The following is a 27,977-nucleotide window of genomic DNA, read 5'->3' as shown; positions in this document are numbered from 1 at the left end:
ATCCCTGCCTGCAAGAATTCACTGTTAAAAACAGAAAAACAGATCCATTTTATTACAAAGATTTTTTTTTCCCTGCAAAAATGAAAATAAAAACTTTTCTTTTATAAAACTAATATATATATATATATAACCTTCCCACCCACCCCCAGAACACACAAATACAATGATCTTTTATTTCACAAATACAAGTATCAAAGAGTAAGAACAACTGGAGGGCGTTTGCATCCAAGCAACTAAAAAAAAAGGCTTAAAAAAATAAAAACCCATCTTTTTCCCCCTCCACCCCTGAAAAAGCGACATGGAAAAATTAGCAGCATTGCTGGGGTCAACCCCAAATAGTGACATTCTGTTCTATCTCCTCCTTCCTTGGTTTCCTGGAAACCTCACCTCACCTGCTTGGAGCCACTGCTGCCTCCTGGGAGCAGGCTTGGGCTGGTTTCTTTGTTTTAGGAAGATGCCTTTCTAAGGGCCCCTCGAGGCTCCTGTTCATAAGCAAAAGCCCCAAGACCATTTTAAAAAGGGGGATCATGCAAACATACACATCTATACCCGCTCCTGGCTCCAAAGGGAGGACCCCTGATTTTTTTTTTTTTTTTTTCCTATTACAAGCAGGATGAGATCAGAGCCTCCCCTGCAACTCCAGAGCTGATACCCGTAGGGGGGACTTGTCAAATGGGGTTGGGGAATAAACCATGGTTTACATTCATGGTTGCTCAGAAGGGATCAACCTTTCAGAGACACTTAATAGATGGGTAAGATAGTTTGGAATTCTGGATTCCACCTCCCCCACATCCCACCCCAATTAACTGGAGAGTTTTATGGCTGTATCCATACCTCATTAAACTAGTAAAAGAAAAGGAGAATGGATGACCAGCTTCCCCTGAAAAATTACCTTCTCCGAGAAGAGAGTCATCCTTTAAAAACATAAGCCAAGACAAAGCAAAGGGAAGTTTGGGGTTTGCTTTCCAAAAGGAAACACATTAATCTCCCCAATGCAAAAGCAAGGGGGGAAGTGAGAAGCAGGAATCTCGTAAACGGCACTTCCTGGGATAAGCCGGTTCAGGCCTTCCTGGCAGCTCACCCAGAGAAGGGCAGCCAGATCTCAAGTCCCCCATAGATTTACAGAAATCATGAACAGAAACATATAAAATACAAATCTTGTGGAAAAAGTGAGGGAACCAGGGTGCTGGATCAGAGAACCAGGGAGGCATGATGTTCCCCAGCTGTCCAACGTTTCTTAGGTGGATTTCACCTCTTCCTTTATGCTGTTGGAGAAACGAAGGGGTCTGTTAGGGGCCCATTAGCTTAGGAAACGTCAGGGGGAAAACCCAATTCTCATTTCTAAACTTAAATGAGCAGACTTTTCATCTTTGCTTATATCAGGAATGGATCGTCTTTTGCAGTGCCCAAACCAGCCCAGAGAAGTTATCCACCCAAATCTCCAGCTTCTTTTTTTTTTGCACGGCCACAGGGAAGCAAGCACTTTCATACGCGTGTGAAAAGGGCTTCATTTAGAGAAGGAAGAACCAGGCCCAGAAGCTACAGAATGACATTTCCAGAGGTGACCCCCCACCAACTGCTTCCCCACTTCCAGGATCTCTCACCTTTTGGCCTCTGCTGGTTCTTCTTTTTTCTTCTCTATCTCGTTTACTTCTGCTGGAAGGAACATAATAACCCTGTTTAGTTCGGTTATAGGATGGACATACACACGCAGGCATCCTTTAATATGCACACTCAAAATTGACCATCCTCCCTGATCATTTTCTAAAGCTATTATGGACACTGAGGCCAGAAGGAGAACAATTTGGCGAGTTGATGCTGTATTTTTTTTCCTTGTGAAAGTGAACACTTTAAGCTGTGGAATTCATGCAGGCATAGGAGGTATACAAAGACTAACTGGAAAGACAGTGATGATTGAAGAGATTTACATTAGTACTCTAACCTAACAAGTAAATAGTGCACATTGCCTCAAATCTTCTTCTTCTTCTTCTTTTTCTTCAGCGTTTGTCTCGCGCTCTGGCGAGGTCCGCTAATGTCCTTGAGTACTGCTTCCACGCCTCTCTGTCTGCCACGTATGTCGGGTCTGCCTTCGCGATCTCTAGATCGGCCTTGATCGTGTCCATCCAGCGTTGCTTAGGTCTACCACGCGGTCTCGCTCCTCCGACAATCACCTTCATCGCAGATTTGATGATGGATTCTTCCTTGGCGCGACCACATGGCCGAACCATCGTAGCCGGGACTGCCTTATGACCGTGGGGATGGGCACGACGTTGAACCGTCTGCGCACTTCTTCATTCCTGACGCGATCGAGTAGGGTGAGGCCTACCGACCATCGGAGCATTCGCATCTCCATTGTCTGGAGTCTGCTTTCGACTTCTTTGGTCGCCGGCCAGCACTCTGCGCCGTATATGGCCACAGGGCGCACCTTGCCTCAAATGGTAACATAAATTTGTGGAAAACTGCATAATGAGATTTGTACCTTCAAGCATTCTCATAAATGTATTATTTGGGGCAGATGTATGGGCAGCCTCCATTATGGTCATAAAATAAAAAAAAATTACTTGTACTCCTAATAGGATACAAACCCAAAGTCCAAATATAGAGGTGAGAACTTGTGACTGCTTAAAAACAAAACAATCTTCACCTACTCAGATAGTACAACCCCACAGTTTTAGTCCAGGAGGCCAAAACAGGTGCTGGTGCTCAGCATGGCATTCCTGCCAGGGCCAAACAGGGCTAATTCTCACTGGGTGGGAGATCAGAGGTCAGCTCTGCCACTAATTTCTGGGTGTTTTTTTTCTCCCATGCAATAAGCACATTCTACCAATTGGGCAGGATGAAAAGTTCTGCCCCACAAATAAATAGCTGCTACCTTTCTTCTCCTCATCCTCCTTCTCCTCCTCTTCTTCTGTTTTTGGCCGTTTAGCCTTTTTGAAATTGGCAACGTTTTTGCGACCTCCTTCCCCTTCGTCTTCCGAGTCCGAGAATTCCTCCTCACAGGCGATTCTCTTGTCTGAAGAGCGGACTGTGGGGGAAGAGAAGCAGAAAAGGACATCAGTGGCTCTATGGTTCATACAAGGGAGGAGGAAGGCTAGAATTATTCTACTTTTTTCTTCAGGAAGTAAGTCTTGTCATTAGACATCTATCCATTAGTGCATTGACAAAAATGGACTTTTCTACAAGGAAAGATGGGAGTCAACAAAGCACACAAGGACCCTGAGATTAAAAACCCTAATTTAAACCCTAAACTAAGAGTCGGTTTAGTATGGTAAGGAAGTCCTAAAAACCAGAAGATTCCTACACTTCCCAAAGGCATGAAAGCTGGCTGGGTGACTTTGGGCCAATCACCAGGACACTCTGAGTTCTAGCCCTGCCTTTGGCATGAAAGCCAACTGCGTGACTCTTGGCTAGTCCCTTTCTCTCAGCCCAACACACCTTACAGGGTGGTGGGTTGTGAGGCAAATAGAAGGAGGAAGAAGTATCAGATTTGTTCATTGCCATGAGATAGCTAGTTAAAAATAAAAAGGCAGGATAATAACACCAGTAATAATACTAACCATCCATAGAGACTGTGTGTTTTATAAGGCATAACATTTTAAAACATTAATTGCAAAAATAAATGACTATTGTTATTTTTATTGGTTACACACTTTTCCTAAGGTGCAGTGTAAGTCAAAATGACTCAGTAATCACAAAAATTATATCCAGGATAAATAATCCCCTAACAATAAATCAAATGAAGCGACTATTCACAGCTAAAATTAATGCAAACATAACCCCTATACACTGATTTAAAGCAAAATCTTACAGGATCTTGACTACATATGCCACTGTAATTAGACTAAAACAGGTACCAGCCTGGGAATTGCCACCATTAACAAGAAGAGGGTGGGATAAACAGAATCCAGAGTAGCTTCCCAGTCAAATAAAAAGGTCTTTTTGAAAAACAGTTAAGTTAACACAATGGCAGAGGGAAAGAGGAAGCTGGTTCTGGAGCCAGAACAGCAGAGAAAACTGCTAAGGGAACATAGGGAGCAAACAGGACAGTGGTGAGGAAAATGGGGCAGAATAGAAGACTGTAATCTGCGGGCTAAAACTCCACCCCTGCAATTAAATCTAGGCTCTGGATCAAGCCCGGTGGTGTCAGGGAAGTGCAAGGGAAGTGTGGCATTGGCACCACTTTGGGCAAAGGAGGAATCAGAACTGCAAGCCAGTAGATGATTTCCGTAATTGAAGCATGAAACAACAGAGACACAAATCAATAAAACTGCAGTTCACTCCCCCAGAAACAGCCAGTTCCTATTAGTATTCATCAAATAAAACTTAGCCACCCTTGTGGTAAGATTGAGAAATGGGGACATCAGTCATCAATCAAACCTAAAGGTGGACAAAACTGGGTCAATTAAGGAGCTTTGGAAGCAAATACTGGACAAGCACTGTAGACAACTAGAAAAAACAATTGGCCCAAACCCAAATCTTCATCTTATCCATGTTCGCTTAAAGCATGGAACATGGACCTTGAAGGGCATCTAGGATGAAGCACTAAAAGACGCTGTGTTGTGGTGGGCCCTCTCCAGTCACCAAAGACCATAAAAGACCAATCACCAGCAAAATGATGATACCGAATGTCCTGATCATGAAACACGGCATCAGGAATAATCAAGGACAAAGAAAACAAGATTGATTTTCTGTTGTAAATGCTTGCTACAAGAGGGAATCCCCAGAAATACCACAATGGACAGCAAACAGATGTGTAGCAAACTTGTGTAGCTGTGGGATGCTATTCAAGATTGAAACCAGTCCAATACAGAGTGAATGATCCCCACGGATTGCAAGCTAGACAACAGTATATGGTGGCCAAGCATATTAAATGTGGCCATCCAGTCCAAAAGGATCAGCCCTAAAGTCAGATTAAAGACTTGGCCACTGGGACATTGTTCAGAGCTCAAGAGCATGTTGTCCCAGTTGAACTGCTTAAGCTGGGATTGAAGAGGATCAAGCAGGCTGTGGAAGATAAATGAAGACTCAATGGTACAAGAGCAAGGAATCTGAGGAGCGTTCCTTCAACATAGAACAGCATGGGAGGAAGGGAGGGAGGAAGGGTTTAATTGCACTTATTCAAGAGGCATTTTCCTAAAAGCCCTCAGCTGAAAGAAAGGGATCCTCTTGTTGGCAATTCCTCTGGGCTTGGTACTCACTGGAAATCCGTTTGTCAGGATCCTCCTCCTCTTCATCGCCACTCTCCTCCGGCACAGCATCCTCTGGAATTGGCTGCATCTGCACACCAGGGGCGTGGGGGAGCATCCTCAGGTTCTCAAAGAGACGTTGCCTGCAACCAAGCAATCAAAGTCAAGCAGAAGCCCTTCAGCAGAAATCTAGCCATCCCCCACCCCCAAAAATAAATGCATGGACTTACTTTATCTTTTCCAGGTATTCGTTGGTGTTTTGGTTGGTCATGTTGGAAGGGCTGATGTGGAGTTTGAAATCCGGGCCAAAATATTCAAAGTAATCATTGTAAGGAAGCTCTGTGGAAAGGTTCAAAGGCATGGAGGAGGTTAGGGTGTTAAATCTGCATCGAGGCAATTCAAAGGGACACAGAGGAAAGTCAAGATGGGGACATCCACGGCCTCAAAATGACGCTGAAGGAAGTGCAGAATCAAATAACCACGTGATTGTGAAAGCTTCTGTGGGGACTGGCACGCCTTCCCAGAGTGATGACCCAAAGGGGCGTGGCACAAAAGCAACAAAGTCACAAAGTGGGTAAAGTCCCTTTAATGCTTCCAACTTGGCCCCCAATGTCCAGTTATCATTGGCTGGAGAAAAAACTCTCCCAAGAACAGTTTTTAAAGGGAAGAAATTCAGTCCAAACCCAAAGTACATTTAGATTATAAATAAAAACCAACACAAACCACGCTGTAGCAATTAATGAGACAGGGCAGGATAAGGAATTGCAGACTTAAAAGATATCTCACACAGTTGGGAAGAAAAAGATACTTTACCCTTTGCTCCACAGGTTGTGTCCCTTTAATCCTGTTTTCCCCTGCCTAGAATCGGGCCCTAGGATGAACAGGGGGTTGACCTGGGTCTTTTTCTGAATGCCCAGCCGGACTTTGCCCTTTCCCAGTTTCCCTCCACAGCCACCAGAGCCACACTTCTACTCCCTGTCAGCCGTTCCACCTCGGAATCAGATTCCAATAAGGCATGACACCCAGCTCAATCAAAGCAGAAGGCTGCCAGAAAACTGGGGATTACACAAGATGCACTTTGGCTCCTGTAAAATTAACAAATAAACCTAAAACAATGTCCACTGGCAATTACTATGCATTTCTTAAGTAGTACCAGAGTTCCCTTAGGGGACTAAACAAGGGTCTTCCATACCATTGGGGATCTCCGTGTTCAATGCCACAGCCGTCTCATACGTCCAACACCGGGCCACATTACGGATTGTGTAGCCACCACCTCCCAGCATTAGCATGGGTAAATTAAAGCTTTTGATGAACTCCACACACTTGGCATGACCTGGGGGAAGGAAGAATATCAATGTGATGGAAGTGAGCTCCCGTTTAGCAACAAATCAGCAAAATGATGGAGCGAAACAACCCAAGTGAGCCACGAAACAATGGGAAGGGATGCATTTCAGAGCCCTTTGTGTTAAAGAGAAACCTTGATTCTCATTGTGCCACAAGACACAAATGTCCAACCTTTAAAGATGCCCCTGGAATCCTGAAAAACACTGAGAGTCCCCCTCAGAGTACACGCGGCTGATTTTGATCAGCAAAGCATCCACCCCCTTCCAAGAAACGCCTCTTACCTTTAATGGTCAGATTAAAACAACCCAACCTGTCCCCTGATAAGGAATCCGAGCCACACTGCAGTGCAACGGCACTTGGCTGGAATGTCTCCATCACTTTAGACATCACCTGGCCAGTAGAAACAAACATCTGAGAATGGCAGCAATGTGGAAAAGTCATCACCAGGAACCCTTTCCTCTGGCAAAGATGGGAAAGCCAGCCCAATGCCCTCAACAAAGCCACCCAGAGCTCCAATCTCACGTTATGCTTCCATGCAGATCAGGGACAAGCCTCCCATCTCCTCCCACCAACAGGATCTGAAGCAGAGGGCTTGTCGGCGCTAAACAAGTAGTCTGAAACTTGCTCTTCATCCCTGAAAGCTCGTGTTCTCCCTCCCACCCCCCTCCCTGCTCCTCTAGGTTGGAAAGGACATCAAAGACCCTCCGATCACCATTGCTACTTTCTCCACAATCTGCAAGCCTGCAAAGCTTAGCGAGGCAACTGCGCCACCTGCAAAATGAATTGGAAGCATTCAAAGACGAAGATATTTACCGGCTTGAAAATGGCTTCATAAGATTCATCATCGATCCCATCCCGGAGAGGATAGTTGACAGCATAATATTTTCCTTTACCCGCACCAATATCCTTAGGAAGAAGAAAAGATGACATCTGAAATACCAGTTGAGGCCACCTTCAGAGGATGCCCAAGTCAGGGGCTGCTGGCATTCTGATGCTTGCAGAGGCCTGGAGCCCAACAATGGCGCACCGTTATCATGTCACACCAGAACACCCCCAAGGAGTGTCCACAAGCTTCCTTGACTCCCTTTGGGCCAAGCGTCTATGGGAGATTCTCAGTCATCCAGGTCATGGTTATCTCAAAAGTGCTTTTTCAAAAGACAACTGGACTTTCTGGTTTTTTTCTTTTTTTAAAGATGTCTTATTTCTCATCCAAGAAGTTAAACATCTTCAAAGAAAGATCAGAAAGTCCAGTTGCCTCTTGAAAAAGCACCTTTGTGATTTTAGAGCTTTCCCAATGTCACCACCCCAAAAACAGGAGAATCACCCATCTTGTCCTGCCCAGGAGGAGGTGTGGGGGGAGGGAGGATGTGAGCTGGTGCTGAATCAAAAATCTAAAATAAGCCAGATTCACAAATATGTCAACTAGCTCATCTGATCCCAGAAGATGAGTGAGGAAGGGCAAAGAGCAACATGTGGGTAACTATTTCTCTTCTTCCCCAACAAGATTTTGCCAAATGCTGCCCAAATGTTCCCTGATTGTTCTCCAATTCACATTATGCTTGTAGGGTGTGGCCTTGATTCCCTCGATTTCTTAAGCCAAAACAATGTGTTTCATAGGCAAGTTAGTTTTCCATGGAAAGGAGAGCTCGTTTGATGGGGCAGCAGTTAAGGCCATGTTTCTTCTACCTTTCCCAGCCAACTTTAAGATGTGTGAACTTTAACACCACATGCTGGCTGAGGAATTTTGGGAGTTGAAGTCCACACATCTTAAAATTACCAAGTTTGAGAAACACTGGGTTAAGGTGTCGGACTATCCCTAAGGGAGACCCAGATCAGAGTCCATCTTTAAAGAAGTGACCTTGAATCTAATAATCAATAATTAGACAGCAAGAGGAATGGAATAGTGTTAAGAAAGTTTCACATTTGAATTGTTTCAAGCTCAAAACAGCACCTCAATTCTCCCAGAAATGTCCAATTTGTTTCAAACTCAACAAGGCTATATTTCCGTTAAGTGTTTTATTGTTTTAGAATTGTAACCTGCCCAGAGTCACTTGGCTCAGAAGGGCAGTCATAGAATAATATGCATTTTAAACTGAAAACATTTTGCACACTCCTGGAGGCATACACTGTTTTTTCCAGGCCAAAGGCCATGCCCTACCTTTCCCTAGCATACAAAAGAGAAGGAAATTAAAAGATAAGTTCTTTAATCAAGGTGTTGTCCTTTTCAAGTCAGTCGACTCCTAAGAATTAACGGAGAACATGTAATTTTGGGACATTTTCTGGGATGTCCTTCAATCTAGACCACAGATCTGGGCTTTGAGGGTCTAATTGACCTAGCTTTTGAGTTGAAACAACATCAGCCAGATATTATCATCGGAGTTTATTTCAGTTATAGGAACAGTCAATAACACTAATGAGATTTCTCTCTCTCCCCCATTCACTAACATTGTGACACAATTTATATTGCATTAAACTTTTCAATCTGGGACTAGATATGTTAGGACCTCTGACCCAGGAAACGTGAATCATCTTGTTTTAGAACAGGGGTCTTCAAACTTGACAGCTGTAAGACTTGTGGACTTCAACTCCGAGAATTCGTCCTCTAGTCATGATAGCTCAGGAATTCTGGGAGTTGAAGTCCACAAGTCTTAAACTTGCCATGTTTGAAGACCCTTGTTTTACAAGGAGAGGGGATCAGGCAAAACTGTGTAGTAACTGTACTAGCAGAGTCTGGAAAAAATGTGAAAGCCAACCAAAGAGAAGGAAGAGGGACTGGATGCCCAGGAAGATGCATCTCAAGTTCTCATTCTCACCCGCAGATCCCCAGTTCCTGGGAAATATTCCCCATACTTATGGAAGGACGCTGTCATGACACGGTCTGTGGTGTAGAAGGCTTCCTCCACACCATCGCCATGGTGGATGTCGATGTCAACATACAGCACTCTCTGGTGGTACCTGAGGTTGCAAAGGGGTATCAGGTTGGCACCTGAAAGACAAAGTTCAGCCATCCCCCCCCCCCCCAAACAAGTATACTGACAATTAGCAAGTTTTAAAATTCAGGCCCCAAAGCCACAATAGGCTTTGTTGAGAAGCAAGCAAGCTTGTGTGATTGACAGCCTAGTGAGGCTTCAAACGGGTCATCCTCAGAGAATACTGAGGGGCCAGGAAAGGTGGAAACAGCTGCCAGAGGCCTCAGGGCACCCTTAAGTGCTGAAAATAACACAGCCAGGGTGCTGAATCCGTTGTGTGTTTGAATCCTACATTGGGGGGGGGGGGGAAGAGGTTTCCTCTTCCTTCATTTCCAGAAATAATTATGGTCATCAATCCGCCTCTTAGGGAAGCTGAGTAAGCTGCCAAGGATCTCGGTTCCAAATCCACACCCAGGCTGTTGGGTGTTTTTAAGAAGATGCCTTCTTGAAACACAATTGGGAGCCGCCCCTTTTGGCCATCAGAAGCAGCGGAAAGCAAAACTGCATCCCTAACCATCAAGACTCGGTTTCATGTTGGGCTCAGATTCTGCAGAACTCCAGGGATTCCTCTAAATGCCCACTGAAAGCCATTATCAGACCAAGTAAGGCTTCTTGGACTGCCGTATTCAAATCTGTGCCTCCCCGTCTGTCTCACACATAAATAAATTCCTTTCATGAGGGTGAAAACAAGGGCAAAGCTGTCACACCTCTCAGAGATCTCCCTATCCGAGCAGCTTATCCTGCAACAGGATGAATATCATATTTTTTGACAAGGTGAGGATTTCATTTAGATCCACAGTATAAAGCACTGACTCTCAACCTTGGCCACTGTGTGGACTTCAACTGCCAAAATTTCCCAGCCTGCATGCTTGGCTGGGGAATTGTGGGAGTCAAAGTTCACACATACTAAAGTGGCCACAATTGAGAAATCTTGGGGAGGCTCTCATTTAGGTCCAGCATATAAAGTGGCAGTTCCCACATACTTCAGCAATTCCAAGATAGCCAGGACGATATCATTGACGTAGCAGAAGCCAGAAGCCTCTGACTTCTTGGCATGATGTAAGCCTCCAGCCCAGTTCACCGCGATGTCAGTCTGCTGCTTGTTTAGTTTCACTGCGCTTGCTGGGGAGAGAATTTCAAACCAGTGAGAGAGCACAGATGACAAAGCAGCCATCACAACCAGACTCATTCAGGGTGTACTGTTGATGTTTTCTAGTCTGGTCTGTAAGAAAACCATCAAAAGAGCACCCTCCACGCTACAAATATTCTCCTCTATCGGTACCATTTAGAGATACTATCAGATCCGTGTATCTGTCATTTCTTCGGTGGAAGAAGAAAAGGGGGCGGGGGAGGCTGATAAAGGAATCCTTTCTTGATGTAACCTGAATATATTTAATCTTATATCAAATTTGTATAACCCACACATGATACGATGGAGGGAGAAAAGCCAGGTGGCCAGAACTATCACCTCTGAGAGGCACAACCAAGAGATGAGAAGGTCATAAAAACTCCACAGTGAGATTGTACTTTGGGAATCTCTTGAATAGTTTGTTCTAACAAGAGGGGTGGGGAGGAATTAACATACTGGCTTTTGTTTCACTAAATACACATCGAGATAAGGGGAGGGGTTCTAAACTCCCTTATCTATCCCTGTATGCCTGAGAGACCTCAGGCGCTGCTTTGAACTCCTACATGAATTGTCTCATCTCAATAAAGGATTCCTCTGTGATACGTTTGGATACGTTTCCAGAAGTTCATTCTAGTTGAGTGAATGGGAAAAGTTCTGTAGCCTGACAGATACCAGGAGGGCAATCTGCAGACAAGATACCCAGAATTGACAACCAACAGAAACCATACTCCTTGAGTTAGAATCGTAACTGAGCCCAGAATACAATTGTAAGACATGCTGGTCATTAAGTGAGTCATCATGTGACTATGCCTGATTTTATGATATTTTTTGCAGCAGCCATTAAGTAAGCAGCTGACTCGTTACAATATTTTTTTTCTGGAAACTAGAAGTAAACCCCAGTTTCAGGGGGGGAAATGTTGTATCATGATCAGTTGTAAATGCAAGCTGGTTGCTGAGCACCCACAAAATCATGTGACCATGGCAGGAAGGTTAGCCATCAGAACTCCAAGCTCCCGTCATCCCTTTTTGCGGGTTTATTGTAACTTCAAACCGTCATTAAGCATCTAGTCATAAAGGACTGACTGTATCCACTTACAAGGACCCAGAATGTGGGTCGCACAGAGTGACTCCCTCTGCTTCTGCAGTCAGATGGATAATGTTAGGTTTCAGTGAATAAGAACGGACATTCTCTCAATACCTGCGGTCCTGTGTTCCTTGGCTCCAAGATTTCAACCACTTATTTTCAAGTGTTGTGCAGGGGTGGCAACTGTCATAACTACCTAATTGATGACAAAATGCTACTCTCCAAAACAGATGTGCAAATTATAAAGCCTGGAACTATAACCCCTTTACACCCGTTTATTTGAGAATCATGCACCCATCTAAATGGCACATGCACTCTACCCTCCTGAGTCAGCCTCCTCAGCTCACATGTTCTCAAAGTGTGCTACCGAGCCAAGACCACCCTTGTTGGTCACAATCCCCTCTAAACCCTGATTTTTTTGCAGTAACAAGTTCTAACAGAGAAATACAGACTTGATTAAACAAGATTCCCAATGCCAAAGCTTTTCCTTCCTTCTAAGCAGACATAAGGAGCACTCCTGGTCAAGCCTTGTTATGCATCAAGGCAAGGTCAAGGGATAATCTTACACTTAACACCAAAAAAACTAAAGAACTTAAAATTGAGTTCAGGAGGAAGAGAGATGTACATTTACCATTGTACATCAATGGCGAGAAGGTGGAGCAGGTTGGTAGTTTTAAATTTCTGGGCACTTCTATCTCGGAGGACCTCTCATGGACTATGAATGCTAACATGCTTGTGAAGAAGGCACAAAAGAAGAGGCTGTACTTCGTGAGAATGCTTAGGAAGATAAATCTATCTCAGCATCCACTTATGTCCTACTACCACAGCAACATTGAGAGTGTCCTGACATACGGCATTCTTGCATGGTATGGGAGCAGCTCTGGAGCGGACAAAAAAGCTCTACAGAGAATCATTAAAACTTCCCAGAATATCATTGGGCTCCAGCTACTAGCCCTGGACGACATCTTCGCATCTCGTTGCTTGAGGAAGTCGCACAACATTCTCGAGACTCTTCCCATCCTGCCTACAATCTTTGTAAACTGTTACCTTCTGGCAGAAGATACAGAACAATTAAAACTCGGACCACACATTTTCTGAACTGTTTGCATCCCAGAGCTATAACTGCACTTAAAATGAACTTAAGGACCACCATCAGTGAGCTGTTGGACTGTATTACTTGGTCTGTTGTGTGGATGCTTGTGTGTTTTTAGGGGGCGGGGAATTTTGGCGGGTGGGGTGTGTTTGGGGATTGTCATGTGTGTGTGCATGTTGAGTCTGGTCTCTGGGTGTCATGTGAATTTCGTTGTATGTGTACTGTGAATATACGTACAATGACAATAAAGAATTCAATTTAATTCAATATGGGGGGGGGCACATCCCACACGACCTTCCCCACTTCAGGCCATCACATATAATTCACGTTCATGAAACATAAGACATTATACAAGGAATGGGTAGTGCAGAGGATGGGATGGCTAGACGGGGTCATCGACCACCGTAGTCATGAGTTTGGGCAGATTCCAGGAGACGAGGTGGGGGTGGGGCGCTGGCTGGCTGTAGTCCATGGGGTCACAAAGAGTCAGACAGAGCAACAGCGACCGAGCAACAACAAAATGTAAAAAGAGACCCATCTTTCCTGTTCTGAGAACCAGTTAGCATCTGGTTCAAAACCAAAAGTGGGCAACTCTTTTGGACAGATGGGCAAGTATGCAACTTGAGAACAGCTGTGGGTGCTCTCACAAAATGGATACCAAGGAGACCTATGGGCAAAACACACTTTGCTCCTCCCTTCTTTAACCAGCCAGTAAGGTCTTTATTGCCCTTAAGTGATGCAAGTTTATTTTGTTTCTTAGCAGGTGGACATACTTTCAGAGACTAGCAGCTACCACCAGCCATTTTTAATTTTGAAGTCTGCTCAGAGAAAAAGTATGTGGATCACAGGTGTTTTTTGCAAATTACAATGATACCAGAGGACGTCATTATACTTCATGCTCTCACTTGCTATTATTTTCCAGACTATTGTTAAATTAAAATAATCTAAAAAGATCAAAATCAGGAAAGGCAGAGAAGCTGGCAGACACCAAGGGAATTTGCTCTGGATTCAGGGATCCATAAATCTCTAAATATTTATCCAGATCTGTACAAATACTATTCTGAGATGACTATTCATGGAAGCATGAAAGAAAACACTCTCTAGAAACATTCATCCGTGAACTTATCATGTGGAATGTTCAAAACATTTTGATGTGAGTTATTTTGAATCCAACACTCTTCATTTCTGTGTGGAAACAGCTGTTTTGAGCATTTTGAAAGTGATCTGAGTATGGAACAGAACGTCTCAAGTTCAAAACAGCTGCTTTAGCAAAATGCTTAATGGGAGAGTAAAAAATAAAATGAGGATTCTGGTAGCCTCCTTTCCAACCAACAAAATTTCTTAAAAGGCATAAGCTTTTGTGAGCCGAGAGGACAACAGACAATCCTTTGACTTATCAGTCAACTGTTTAAGTTACAAGGACACTGAAAAAAGTAATTTATGACAGGTCCTCGCACCATCCTCACGATCACATGATCAAAGTTTGGGGGCTTGGCAACAGGCATGTATTGATGATGGTTTAGCATCTCAAGATCATCTGATCACCACTTACAACCTTTCCAGCCAGCTTCCCACAAGCAAAGCCAATAGGGAAGAACAGATTTGCTTAATAACCACGTGATTCATTTAGCAGCAGAGATTTGCTTAACTATGGCAAAAAAGGCAATAAAATTGGGCATGACTCACTTAATGACCAACGTGCTCAGCAACAGAAATTCTAGTCCCAATTGTGGTTCTAAGTTGAGGGGAACTTGTATCAGTCTCCTCCTGGTGTTTTTCAAAAGTGTCTGAAATAGTTTGCATTCAAAGGGACATTTTAAATTCAGAGCAAATTTGCACATCATTCCTGACCTGAAAGGAGCAAGGAATCAGATGTCAGAACACACAGCCTACAATTCCATAATGAAAGTGAAGTCCTCAGCAGAAGCGCAGTTAGTACATCTTTTTAAGGTTTTTATTTTTAAAACTGTGATTGCTACTTACCAACAGAGCCCCCAGCCGAAAGTTGGCAGAACTCAAACAGTCCATCAAACACAGGGCAATCTTCTCCAACATTGACTTGAAAAAGAAAGGAACAGAAGCCCTTGCTTAATCACAACACACCAATGATTTCAGCCAAAAAGAGAAATCAGAATTTGAAACAACTCAGAGTAACAGAGATTTATCTGGGAATGCGTTAGGAAAACTGTTTTAAGGAGGACAAGGAAGGAGAGATTTAACTATACATCATCCAGAGTCGCTACAGTCTCTAAATTTGATAAATAAATATATAATTTGTGAACCATGTGCGATAAAGCTGTATCTGTATACTGGAGTTCAAGTGATCTAGGAACAGGAGGCAAAAACTGAGCAACTGCATTGAAATATCTTTCTTGGGGGCGGGGGGAGACGACACACAAGCTGCTCATTAATGAAAGTGTGATGTCAGATTTGTTCAAGCTGTCCATTGGCATTTAACAATGTGAGGGGTTGGCGCTACCTGCTGGAGCTCTAGTGAACTGAGAGCTTTAAGGGCTTTGCAGAACGCCACACTGGGGCTTCAAAGCTCTGGGTTCAAGATGGTTAGTACTTGGACAGGAGGCCACTAGGAAATCCCAGGGTAGCAGGGTAGTCCAACGTGCTGGCTGGGGAAATTCTGGGAGCTGAAGTCCACGCAGGTTAAAGTTGCTGTGGTTGAGAAATACATTTCTCAAGCTTTAACTCAATTCAAGCAACAAAAGGTTACAAGAAAGAGCTATTCCTTGTTAAGCCTAAACCTGTTTTTTTGCACGACTGACCAAACTTTTCCTGGCACACAAACAGTGGATATTAAACAAGTTACCTTCTGAAGGAATGGCAAAAGTATTGAAAACAAGGGGATTGCTAATTTTCTCTTCTCATCCACAAAGTGGTGACAAGTCCCAGCCACACCAAGGGTTTGCTGGGCTAGTCAGAGTGAAAAGCCATAGTTTGCCATCCCACCTGAAAGCAACCACACATTCTATGCCAAGCCAGGCTTTTCCCAACTGGGATCAAAAGCCTCATTTAAGGGCTGATGGATAAGGTATTGCAAGTGGATTTTACAGGGGTGATCTCATGCATCCTTGCTGCTATAAGCCTGGTCCACGCATTAATCCTCCCCCCTCCCACTTAAAAACCCACCAAGGGGGCCATTTTTAGCCAAGCATGTCTGAGGATTTCCAAGCAAATGTTAACCCTTTCACTCACATCGCTGCATCTGCTTGCTGTATTCAGACATGTTATCTGGGCGAATGGACCGCAGAAATTTGATGTAATCATCACTGTGGTATTTGGTCATCTCCTCGGCACTTGCTTTGTAAGGTCGCTGAAATGACAGAGAAGAGAGGAGGACAACTTGGCAAGGCCATCACCTCTGAACACTGTTCAAGCACAGCTCTGACTTTATTGGGGTTCTTGAAAAGGGGCACACGAACAGCCACAAAAAGCCTCAAATAAAGAGACAACTGGGACCACTTCCAGTCAGAGCTTAGCCCTAGGATCCACTGGTCCTTCTTGATCACTGCCTCCAGGAGGAGGGTGCTGCAACTTTCCTCTCATACTAAATGTGTCAAGGCCCCTGGATGCTCTTGAACGAAGTATCCTCTGGACCAGGTGGGGTGACTGGTTGGGGGCGTGGGGGGGCTCCCTTGTAGTAGCTCTCCTTCTTCCTGAGCCACAAGACCCAGTCAAGGTGAAGAGTTCAATGTTCAGTTTTAAAAAAAACTTACATAGATTTCCATTTTTCTGTAAAGACCATAGTTGAGAAGAAGGTTGTGAGTCATCCTGATCCTGTGAGGCTTCATGGGGTGACCTTGACCATAGTAATAGTTTCCGATGTCCCCTAAGAGGCAAATAAAAGAGGGGTGAAGGGGAGGACATCATCATCATCACTGCATGTGAACCTAACGAAATGTTAGAAAGGTATTTGAGAGTGGACATCAGCATCACAAAGGGAGGGGCCAGACAGAGGAACACAGGAGTTTTGAGTTAAAACATCTGTTCCAGTAGAAGAGAATAGTTCAGGGTTGAACTGTGGAACCCTTGGTGCTCTCTAAACTTAGCTCTTTTCTTGCAGACATTTCATAACCTAACTAGGTAACACCATCAAAGCAAGAACTGCTCTGTGTACAAGTACAGCTTCAGTCCTCAGTTAAATAGATTTCTGATGACCAGACTGAGAAAGTGCTATTTCCTTGAGCAGTGTTTTTCAACCTTGTCAGCTTTATGAAGTGTGGACTTCAGCTCCCAGAATAACCCAGCCAAGGCAGGAGAATTCTAGGAGCCGAGGTCCACACATCTTAAAGCTGACAAGATTGAAAAACGCTGTCCTTGAGGGTAAGTAGTCAGCAGGGCAGCTTCTCAACTCTTCTGAATTCCACAGCAAGTGGGATGAAAAGGGGGGGTAGGCTAGTTCCCCCAAAGGATCTTTCAAAAGGAAAACCGCAGAGCAGAGGAATTCTGATGGCCCGCATACACACGCCCTTGGTTCACGGCAGAGGTGCCATCACATTTTGCAGAGACATTGATTGCATAGTAGCAGCAGGTGTTCTGAATCAACTCAACGTTTTGTTGTGTAGAATCCGGTACAAGTAAAAATCTTTTTAACCATGCCCCAAACTTGCACAATTCAATAAAAATAAAATTTCCACCAGGGCAGCAGGTAATTCCAAAACATCTCCCAGCAACAAAAAGCAGAAGCAGCCTGCTGAATCCCCAAGCAGAGTTCCTCAAAATGTTTGTGTTATTCAAATCAATAAACATAAATTGTAATGCAATTAGCTGTTTCGTTTTCCATGTTGTTGTGAATCTTGCTATATTTATTCAATGAATCGGACAGAACTGATGTTGTCGCCCGAAGTGTCAATCAGGCCCCCTTAAAGCATGTTGAGACCCTGCTGGCTCAGCCTTTTTCAGCTAAGGGTCAGAATTCAACTACCAAATACTGCTCCAAGTTGTCCCAGCCATCTTTTACAGAAAGCAAGGGGAACAAAGGCTTCCTCAGCAGCCTCAGGGAACACACAGTTGTTTCAGAAAAGTACAGTACTACACCTGGAATATCGGAATTTGGCAAGAGGATTGGGGTGGACCCCAAAACACAACACTTCCATATAATATGACTTTGTCAATAATAAGCAGTGACCTTATGCGTCAACCTCCCCTTGCAGCTGTAAACACATAAAGAATCCCTTAAGCTGGATTCAGCTCCTACTGAATTTCATGGAAACCTCCATGTTGTTTTCTTTGCAACCACAGAAGTCATTTGCCAACGTTTCTCTCAAGGAATCTCTTTTGACCTCCCCACTAGAACCTATAAACTTTGGATCTTTTTGGTCATCTCCGTCAAAATACTAAGCAGGTCGAATCCTGCCTCACTTTATGAGGAAACCTCACTCCACACCAAAAAAGAAAGTCCAAAGCAGGGGTGTCAAACTCTAAGGCCTGTGGGCCGGATCCAGCCCGTGGGGTGCTTAAAACTGGCCCATGGAGCCAGCCTGGAAATAGCCATACCTGTGGTGCCTCCAACAGCCAAAACGGGGTGCGGGGAGAGGCATGTGCGGCCCACACAGCGCCCATTTTCGGCCTGGATGGTCTCCTGCAGCACTCTGCCGACCAAAATGGGGCGTGGGGGGCAGGGTGCTGCAGGAGGCGTCCGTTCTGTCTCCCACGCCCTCTTCCCCGACCAGCCCGCAAAGGAGAACTCCAATGTTGATCCAATTCTCGAAGAAAACCAGTTTGACACTCCTGGTCTAAATGAAACACAGAGTATTTTTAAAGCTTCTAGACCAATGGTGGCTAACCTTTTCATCGTTGCGTGCCGAAAGTGTGTGCGTACCTGCACCCATAATGCAATGTGCATGCCCCCCCACGCACATGCCTCTGCGCACATGCACACAACCCCCGCGCATGCATCTCCCACGCATGCCTTGCCCCCCGCGCATGTGCCTCCTGTGCGCTGCAGATACCCGACAATCAGCTGGCTGGCAGGAGGCAAAAGCACAGTGGATCTGTTCCGGACGACAGCTTGTGTGCCAGCAAAAATGGCTCTGTGTGCCACTTCCGGCACACATGCCATAGATTCGCCATCACAGTTCTAGACCATGGAGCCCAACATCCAAATTCCCCAGCCAATACGGCCGTTGCTGAAAATCCTGGAAGAAGTCCACAGCTCTCAAGAGTCTTTCAGTTGGAGAACTGGGTTAGCGATGTACTTCTGAGTGGGTGAGGGGACAGGTTGTCCTCAATTTACAGCTACAATTGGGACTGGAATTTTTGTCGCTGGGTGATGTACTCATTAAATGAGCCGCATTGGATTTTACAATCTTTTTTGCAGTGATCATCATGCAAATGATCTACGCTGCCTTCGGTCCGATCTAAGTATAGTATATAAAATCATACATTGCAATGTCCTACCTGTCAATGAATACTTCAGCTTCAACCATAACAACACAAGAGCAAACAATAAACTCAAGGTTAATCGTACCAAACTTGATTGCAGGAAATACGACTTCAGCAACAGAGTGGTCAATGTCTGGAACACTCTACCTGACTCTGTGGTTTCTTCCCCAAACCCCAAAAACTTTAACCTCAGACTGTCTACTATTGACCTCACCCCTTACCTAAGAGGTCTGTAAGGGGCATATATAAGCGCACCAACGTGCCTTCCGTCCCTGTCCTATTGTTTCTTTTATTTTTCTTATATGTATTCATGACTATGTTTTTACTTATACCTATTATCTTGTAAGCAATTGACAAACCAAATAAATAAACAAATTGTGTGGTCATTAAGCAAATTTGTCTTTCCCCCATTGACTTGCTTGTCAGAAAGCCCCTGGGAAGCTTCAAAGTGGCATTCATATGACAGTAGGGACGCTGCAAGGACCAATCATAAGTGCAAGGACTGTTTATAAGCAATTTTTCTCATTTGTTGTTGTGACTTTGAATGGCTGTTAAACGAATGGCCATAAGTTGATGATTACCTATAAAGGAGTGCTAAGTAAGTTAAACAAAGCCCTCTTTGCCAGGGATACGTGGGTGGCCTAACTGTGGGGGGCCACTGTCATATCCTATTTTTCATACTTGATAACATTTTTCAAACTTGATAGCTTCCAAGTTGTGTGCACTTCAGCTCCCAGAACTCCCCAGCCAGCCATCAATTGTGGGAGTTGAAGTCCACATATCTTAAAGGTGCCAAATTTGAGAAACATTGCCCTAATCTTTCAAGAGGCAATCAAAAGCCACTTGTGACCCTCCTCACTGCTATTCGCTTCACAACATTCAGAACAAGGAGAAGAAAAATCAACATACTGCTCTTGCAGCAACAAAATCTCCGAGGCCACAAAAGGGAAAATAAAATAAAATAAAATTAGTACACACACAGGCATACCTTTGGGTCAAGGGCCAAAAATCCAAAGGGATCCTAGGGCGGGGGACCTGTGAAACCAAACCAACTCTGTCCTGCCAGTACCAGGAGCAGAGAAAGGGTGAGGCAAGAGCTCCTCCTAATGGGGAAATCCACCACCGAGTTCACTAAACGTGATGACCCGTAGTCTCTCAAAATAACCCAAAACGTACATTAAAGTCCGGCAATGCCTTCAACTTAACTTCACTGTTTTATTAGGCATAGTTTAAAGTCACAAAAGTAAATAATGAGGCAAAAGGAAACCAAAACAAACTGCATTGATGTGAGTTCCGAAGCAAACCAAGATAATTAATCATACATTCCAGGAAAAATAACAGGGAGACTCCTTGGGAAGAACACCAACAAAGATACACCTCTTTCAAAGAAAACACTGAACTTTGACAACGCCAACAAAGATACACCTCTTTCAAAGAAAACACCGAACTTTGACTCCAGCAATCCTGACTGCGCAGTTACAAACTTATATACATAGCTCCCAGCTGCAAGCCACGAGGAGGATCATGGTAATATCCTCCTGAGTAGACCTCGCTTTTCCCTGATCCTCTCCTCCCTGCGTGCCCTAGGATGGAGAGGGGATGGGCCTGGGTCCTCCTCTGACTGCCCAGCTGGCCTCTGCCCTTCCCCAGCCTCCTCCACAACCTCTGGAGCCCACACTCCCACTCCCTGTTGGCTGTTCCTCCTCTCCCGCAGAGTCCTTCTCCACCAGGGGCATGACACTAAGTCACAGTACTTCCATAAACAATAGCATTTCTGTGGTTTCAAGTAGAACAGCAATAGCACTTAGACTGATATACATACCGCTTTATAGTGCTTTACAGCCCTCTCTAAGCAGTTTACAGAGTCAGCACATGGCCCCAAACAATCTGGGTCCTCATTTTACCCACCTCGGAAGGAGGGAAGGCTGAGTCAACCTTGAGCCTGGTGTGATTTGAACTGCCAAATTGCAGGCAGCTGTCTGTAGAAGTAGCTTGCAGCACTGCACACTCTAACCACTGCGCCACAGAGGCTCATTATGAATGAGAATGTTGCCAAGTCAAAAATAAATCAGTTCTGCTGCTGATCAGGTGATGTGGGACCATACTGGTCTGGAGCTGTTTTCAAACTGGCAGAGTTCTTCCACGACAAAGTCTTTAAATCTGGAATGGGCCATCATATTACCTGGATTTACAGATAGCGCTCAAATTATGGCCAGTCGCTTAGTTTCATACCTGGGGGGTAATTAGGACCTGCTTCCAAAGGTATGGTGATCAAACCACCAGTCTTGTGACCACATTTGGGGCCCTTGGCAAGTGGCCCACATTTAGCGTCCTGCAGTCCTGCACCATGTTTTAATGACACTTTGCCAAAAATAGGCATTTTCCTCTCATTTTCTGCAAAACCAGGTGATAAAAAATAGGTTCACTTAAACAAGCGCTGCAAAAAAGGTCATAAAAAATGGCTCTGGTCATGTGATGGGCATTACCACCACAATGGGCATAAGATGAGGACTACCTGTACTACTGTTATAGAAGTACAGGGCTAGATCACAATCATAGATGGAACCACAGTGTAGTGTTTTTGAAAGGAGCTTAGGGAATGCATTCCTTGCTGTTACAGATATTTATTTATACATACACACAGAAAAACACAGAGCCTATTTTAGAGTTTGCATTATCATTTTCAAACATTTCCTGCCAAAAGCGAGAAAACCACTCATTACTTTTAAACCTCTACAGCAGGGGTGTCAAACTCGCAGCCCACGGGCTGGATGCGTCATGTGCTGCCCCCCCCATGGTTTAGCGAAGGGGGAAAAAGTCCCGATACGTCACATGACGATGACGTGATGGCGTGAGTTTGACACCCCTGTTCTACAGGATGACTATCCCTACTCTAGAGCAGGGGTCTCCAACCTTGGCAACATTAAGACTTGTGGACTTCAACTACCAGAGTTCCTCAGCCAGCTTTGTGGAATTGAAGTCCACAAGTCTTAAAGTTGTCAAGGTTGGAGACCCCTGCTCTAGATGGACCTTTGGTCCAATTGAGAACAAAGGAAAGTGGCAAGCTGCTTTGGGTTCCAAGAAGCACATAGCCAATGGTGGCTAACCTTTTTGGGCTCCTGTGCCAAAAATTGCGTGTGCACCAGCGCACACACACTCGCTTGCCAGCACCCAGAATGCAATGCGCGCCCCCTCCTCCCCACACCCCCTGCGCATGCGTGTGCAATCCCCACACCCCACCCCCTTACCTGCACTGCGCCTCACAGCTGGTTTTTCAGCTGGTTTGAGGCCTTTTTCGGCCTCCCAGAGGTTTGGGAAAAGCCTCTGAAAGGCTTTTCAGGACGAATAATAGGCCCATTTCGTCACTTCCGGTATTACAGGAAGTGACAAACGGGCCTATAATTCGTCCCGAAAAGCCTTGCAGAGGCTTTTCCTAAGCCTTTGGGAGGCCAAAAAAGGCCTCAAACCAACTGAAAAAAATCAGCTGTGTGGCACGCACACATGCGCAGTGAGGTAAGTTTGCCTGCGGCTCGCATGCCAGCACAAATGGCTCTGCGTGCCACTTGTGGCACGCATGCCATAGATTCGCCATGCTGGACATAGCCTGAAGCAAACATCACTTGTGTGAGATTACATATTTGCCCTGGAAAATGGCCGCCCTTCCTGGCAAACAAGACCCTAGCACTTCTTTCAAGCCAGTTCCCCTTCTAGAAACAGGCCAACTTTCCCAGGCTGACATGGGAAATAGGGATTGATTTTGTGACAACAGGAAATATGTAGCCTGAGAAAGAACCAGGAGTCTCTTCCAAGGATAAACATCTTCAAGTCTGAGGCCAAAGAAATGGAGATCACTTGAGTCAGAATTTAGCTTGAGGAGCTGGGGAAGCCCTAGAATCCAATTGAGACCTATCCTCATCCAGAACAGGACACAAAGCGGCTCTCCCTTCCCCTCTGCAATCATCCAAAGCTCAAGAGTTGCTTTGGAGTAGGACAAGAGTGCATGGAGCTTCCAAGGTATTGCCACTATTGTAAAACAAACAACCTTTCCTTCATTTTCCACTAACTTCCTCCTCTGTCCACACCCAGGTCCCTTCTCACTTTTTCAGCCCTGCTAAATCTCCAGATTGTTTTCCAATACACTTGGACAGCACTACTCCACCTCATTCCCTACCGACTGCCCCTTGGCTCCCTGAAACACCCCACCCAGTGCTCCTTCTCTCTATGGCTGCCCTGGCTCTTTCTCCCTCTTTACATCCTGGTGTTTGATCCTACATGCAAGACTCCTCTGGCTAGCTTGGTGGAGCCTTTCCAGTGTTGCAGTCGGTGTTGGATGGGTTGGGCCTGGGAGTCTCCCTTCAAATCAGTCATGAAAGTTACTTGGGGCCACTAGGCTCTCTTATTTCGGGCCCAGCCTACCCTCCAAGGCTACTGTGAGCTGCCTAGTCATTTCTTCTCATATAAGGGTTTATGGATATATTTCATCAGGTGCCCAGAGAGTAATCCTGAGAAAATATTCAACATCCATGTCCAAGAGGTCTCCAAACTTGGCCCCTTTAAAACTGGTGGACTTCTACTCCCAGAATTCTCCAGCCAGCATAGCTGACAAAGAGTATATGATTATAGGGTTGGAAGGGACCTTGGAGGTCCTCTAGTCCAACCCCTGTTCAAGCCAGGGACCCTATACCAGGCGTCCCCAAACTTGGCAAATTTAAGACTGGTGGACTTCAACTCAACCCTGACTGGAGAATTCTGGGAGTTGAAGTCCACCAGCCTTAAAGTTGCCAAGTTTGGGGACCCCTGTCCTACAAGGTTGCTGGTGGTGGTGGTGAAGGACAGGAATCCCCTACACTTAAAATCAATTGTCTTCCTTTGGGGGAGGGAGGAAACCCCAAGACATGCATGCCACTGGGGCACGCATGACTGTGGAGGACGTTTTCCTTCTGACCAGAGTCACCCTCTCTGCACCCGGGCAGCCCCCCCTCTTCCCTTTTGGAGGGGCCACCGCCTTGATGGCTTCTTCTTCCACGCTGCCTCTTCCACTTTCCTGACATCCCTGCCTTGCTACGTGCAAAGGAAGGGCAGAGGGGGCTCTCGCAGAACTTTCCTCGCAGCCCAGGGCCAGCCTCAAAACCTCAAAGCCCCGCACCTTGCACACACCCTCCCCACCACTCCCCGCGGGCCTGCCTTTCACCTCCTTCCACCTGCCACGCGAGGGTGCAAAGCCGGGCCGGCTTGGCGAGGCTTTTGCCAACCAGGTCTCTCCCCACCTCCCACTATTAATTGGAGGCGGGGGGGGTGGGGGAATCCTCTGGAGCAGGGTCTCCCACCTTGGCCCCTTTAAGGCTGGTGGACTTCAACTCCCAGAATCCCTCAGCCAGCAGGCCAGGGGTCTCCCACCTTGGCCCCTTTAAGGCTGGTGGACTTCAACTCCCAGAATCCCTCAGCCAGCAGGCCAGGGGTCTCCCACCTTGGCCCTTTAAGGCTGGTGGACTTCAACTCCCAGAATCCTCAGCCAGCAGGCCAGGGGTCTCCACCTTGGCCCCTTTAAGGCTGGTGGACTTCAACTCCCAGAATCCCTCAGCCAGCAGGCCAGGTCTCCCACCTTGGCCCTTTAGGGTGGACTTCAACTCCCAGAATCCTCAGCCAGCTGGCTGTGGAATTCTGGGAGTTGAAGTCCACCAGTCTTAAAGGGGCCAAGGTGGGAGACCCCTGCTCTGGTCAACGCCCTCCCCTGGAGGGCGGCAGGGAGTCCCTCCCTCCTTCGCTCCGACCTACAAGGACTGTTGTGCCGAAAGCGGAACCCCCTTTTCTCCCTCCATCAGACTCCTTCCTCATCACGTTCACCCGCCTGCCCCTCCCCCACCCCCACCCCCATCGGGCTTTCCTCGCCCCTCCCCCCACGCATCCCGATCCGCCTCCGACCGGGAAGCCTGGGAGATGAGAGTCTAGGCTCGGGACAAGATTACAACTCCCGAAGCAGCCGACCGCTCCGATGGTTGGGAGGAGGAGACCCAGCAGCGGTCCAGAGGGCGCTGCGGATGATGGGAGGTGTAGTCCCACTTCTTCGACCGCCCCCCTCCCTTTAGTCTCCCTCTCCTCCTGATCCCGCCTCTTCCTCTCTAAGCCCCGCCCTCGAAACGCGGAGCCCCTCACTCACCGTCGTAATAGTAACAGACTTTCCGCTTGGTCCCCTGAGTCAGCGCCATTTTCCTCCGTCGCCGCCGCGCCGCGTCCTGACGGCGCCTCAGTCCGGACCCGAGTCCCGCCACGCAACCGAGCCCGCCTGGGCTGGGGGAAGAGGACGTCGCTCAGCGAACCTTTCCCCGCCCGCTAGCCTATCACAAATGGAGGCATCTCGCTAAAAACCAATGGGGAGCCCGGAAGGGCGGGGCATTTCACGAGAACAGTTAGATCGAGCAGCTAGGAGTTGCTCCGACTGTACCACTGTTGCAGGAGGAAAAATACAGGGGTGTGTTTTGGGATGGGCTGGTACCATTTTTCACAATGAGGGAGAAACATTCCTCTGATTAAATCCCCTCCCTCCGCAACAAATAATGTGAGATTTTCGGGCCCGTAGCGGGGAAACATTAATATATCTCATGCTTTTTAAAACCGCGCTGCGCCTTTTTAAAAATTCACACACATTCCGCACCAAAGTTTTTAAAAGATTCAGTCTTAAAAAGAATTTTAAAGATTTTTAAGATGAATTAAAGCCTCATTCGCTGCTCTTATTTTAACTGAATTTTTCGAAACGAGCCCTTTTTATCTTAAATGATTTTACCTTCGTTTTTTAAGCTTCCCCTACTCAATGAGATGGGGTGTTGTTGTTTTTTTTGACATTTTGATTAAATTTACTGCACGTTCTATTCTTTTGAAAAACCTCATTAGGAATTTTCAACTAAATCAAAACAAATATACAACTGAAAGCACAGAATGTTGCATGTATAACTTATATGTATTAAGCATGTGTGCATATAGAAAAGATCAATTAATTTGCTATAATGTGCTAATTCTAATTCTAATAATTCTAATTCTGCTGTGTGTCAGCCCCAGATCCATCTTGATTCAGATTTGGGGCTGCCACAAGGGAGGCTGGGTAGCTGTAGGAACGAGAGAGTAGTGAGAAGAGAGGCTAGCCACAACAACATTCTTTCCCCAGAGCTCAAGGTCAAGTCGCTGGAGTTTGGAGGGGACCAACTGGACTTGGCGGGAGTTCAGAATGGAGGTGGATTGGAGAGGGTGACTTGAGGGTCATCGTAAGGAGGCTGGGTGTGACCTTTAGTGTAGCAGGGGAAAACGCGGGAATTCAGATTCAGGTTTTCCCCCAGATGTGCCAATATAATATTAGACAATATAATATTAGACTTCTCTAATAAATTCTTACTTGGATGGACTTTGTTTCTGAGTGGAGAGTTTGGTTTGAACACTGAATCCCCTAAAAAGAAAATCACAGCAGCTTTCGCAAAAGCAGTGCTGCTCCCAAAAAGTATAGGGAGTATAAAGACTCAGGGAAGATGGAGCAACAGCCGGAGACCAGTGAAGGGGCCACTGGACCCATGCAAGGGGAAGTCTGTGAAACACACTGTTACCCTTTGGAGGCAGAAGTGGCCGCAGCCAAGGCCGCGCAGGCTGAAATCCAGAACGGAGCGAGACCCAAGGAACTGACCCTTTGGCCAGACCCCGCCAACAGATCCAGTGACCAGTGATTCCCCCACCTCTGGGAGCACAATGGCAACCGAGGAGCTGGAGCTGCCTACAAGTTGACACCTCCGCGATCCCTAGAGGCTGGCGAGTTTCAAGAGTGGAGGCTTCAACCAGCATTGCAGAGTCAGTCGCTAGCCGGGTTATCTGAAAAATGTGAACTGCTGAGTGTGGATTGCACGGTCCAGACCTCCCCACACAAGGTCCAGCCAGGATGGGGCCTGCCACCACCTGTCTTCCACTATCCGGGACCTGGAGCAGCGGAAGGCCAGAGCGGAGCATCTGCTTTGTTTCATTTAGTGGTTGCCGGCCCAAGGCCCGGGTCCCAGCAATGAAGTCCCTCTGCTGCGGCTGCTGCCCTGTCACCCGCCATGGCAGGACAACTTCCAGGGCCACCAGACCAATCAAGCTCTGGGAACAGAGGCAGGCATGGAGACGCACCCAAATCAATCCAACAAGCCCCACCAGCACCTCTGGGGATGCCGCCCGCAGACCAAATTCCACCCGGGTGGACTTTCTATCCAGGACATGGGTGGATGCCAGTGGATGCCGACTCCCATTCCACCACCAATTCTTCCAGCTGCAGCTGCACCCTCTCCAGCCACTGCCCCGCCACAATTCCTAGTCACCTTTGATAGCACCCCAGGCAAACTATCCTACTTCCTCAACCGGATTTAGGCTCACATTTTTCGTTATGGTGCGAAATACCAATCAGACCAAGACATGATTACTGCCATTGCAGATAATGTGAGAGAGCCCATTGGATCGCCTAACTCCATGATGAAGGAGCCCCTGAGTTAGAAGATGTGGATGAATTTGTGCGGTCCTTGAGGGCACGTTTTTTTTTTTTTTAAAACAAGTTTTATTAATTTTTAAAACACACAAATTATCATTATTCATTACATGTTTAAACCTTTTTTCATTGTAAATTTAACAAGTCAGATAAATTATGATTCTGTTTTAAACCATTTCAATATAACATACAAAAACCTCTTATTCAATTTCTCTTTACTTCTCTTTACTCTTATTCAATATCATTATTATTATTTCATCTATTTCTTTCTGACTTAGTTAC

General features: G+C 45.9%; 1 protein-coding gene across 2 annotated transcripts; it reads right to left on the bottom strand.

The window, feature by feature from the left end:
* Nucleotides 1–29: 29 nt before the first annotated feature.
* On the bottom strand, nucleotides 30–25,465 carry HDAC1 (histone deacetylase 1). Of its 2 annotated transcripts, none has more exons than XM_087970487.1 (14): nucleotides 25,359–25,465; nucleotides 16,534–16,646; nucleotides 16,013–16,130; nucleotides 14,789–14,863; nucleotides 10,483–10,621; nucleotides 9,344–9,485; nucleotides 7,344–7,436; nucleotides 6,812–6,920; nucleotides 6,379–6,519; nucleotides 5,417–5,525; nucleotides 5,199–5,329; nucleotides 2,873–3,025; nucleotides 1,605–1,656; nucleotides 30–1,265 (listed from the first exon to the last, which is right to left on the bottom strand). In XM_087970487.1, exons 1-14 carry the CDS (start codon nucleotides 25,405–25,407, stop codon nucleotides 1,238–1,240), a joined length of 1,452 nt encoding a protein of 483 aa, XP_087826613.1. In that variant the 5' UTR covers nucleotides 25,408–25,465; the 3' UTR covers nucleotides 30–1,237. The 2 variants fall into 2 exon arrangements, with proteins under 2 accessions (XP_087826613.1, XP_087826614.1); XM_087970488.1 differs by having other exon boundaries at nucleotides 1,605–1,653.
* Between the last annotated feature and the right edge of the window lie 2,512 nt (nucleotides 25,466–27,977).

The sequence above is a fragment of the Notechis scutatus genome, chromosome 8 (genome assembly GCF_049901735.1).
Source record: "Notechis scutatus isolate UNSWTSFEM ecotype Mainland chromosome 8, rNotScu1.2, whole genome shotgun sequence".
Lineage (NCBI taxonomy): Eukaryota > Metazoa > Chordata > Lepidosauria > Squamata > Elapidae > Notechis > Notechis scutatus.
Note: the sequence above shows the minus strand (reverse complement) of the source record. Positions and strands in the feature narration are given on the sequence as shown.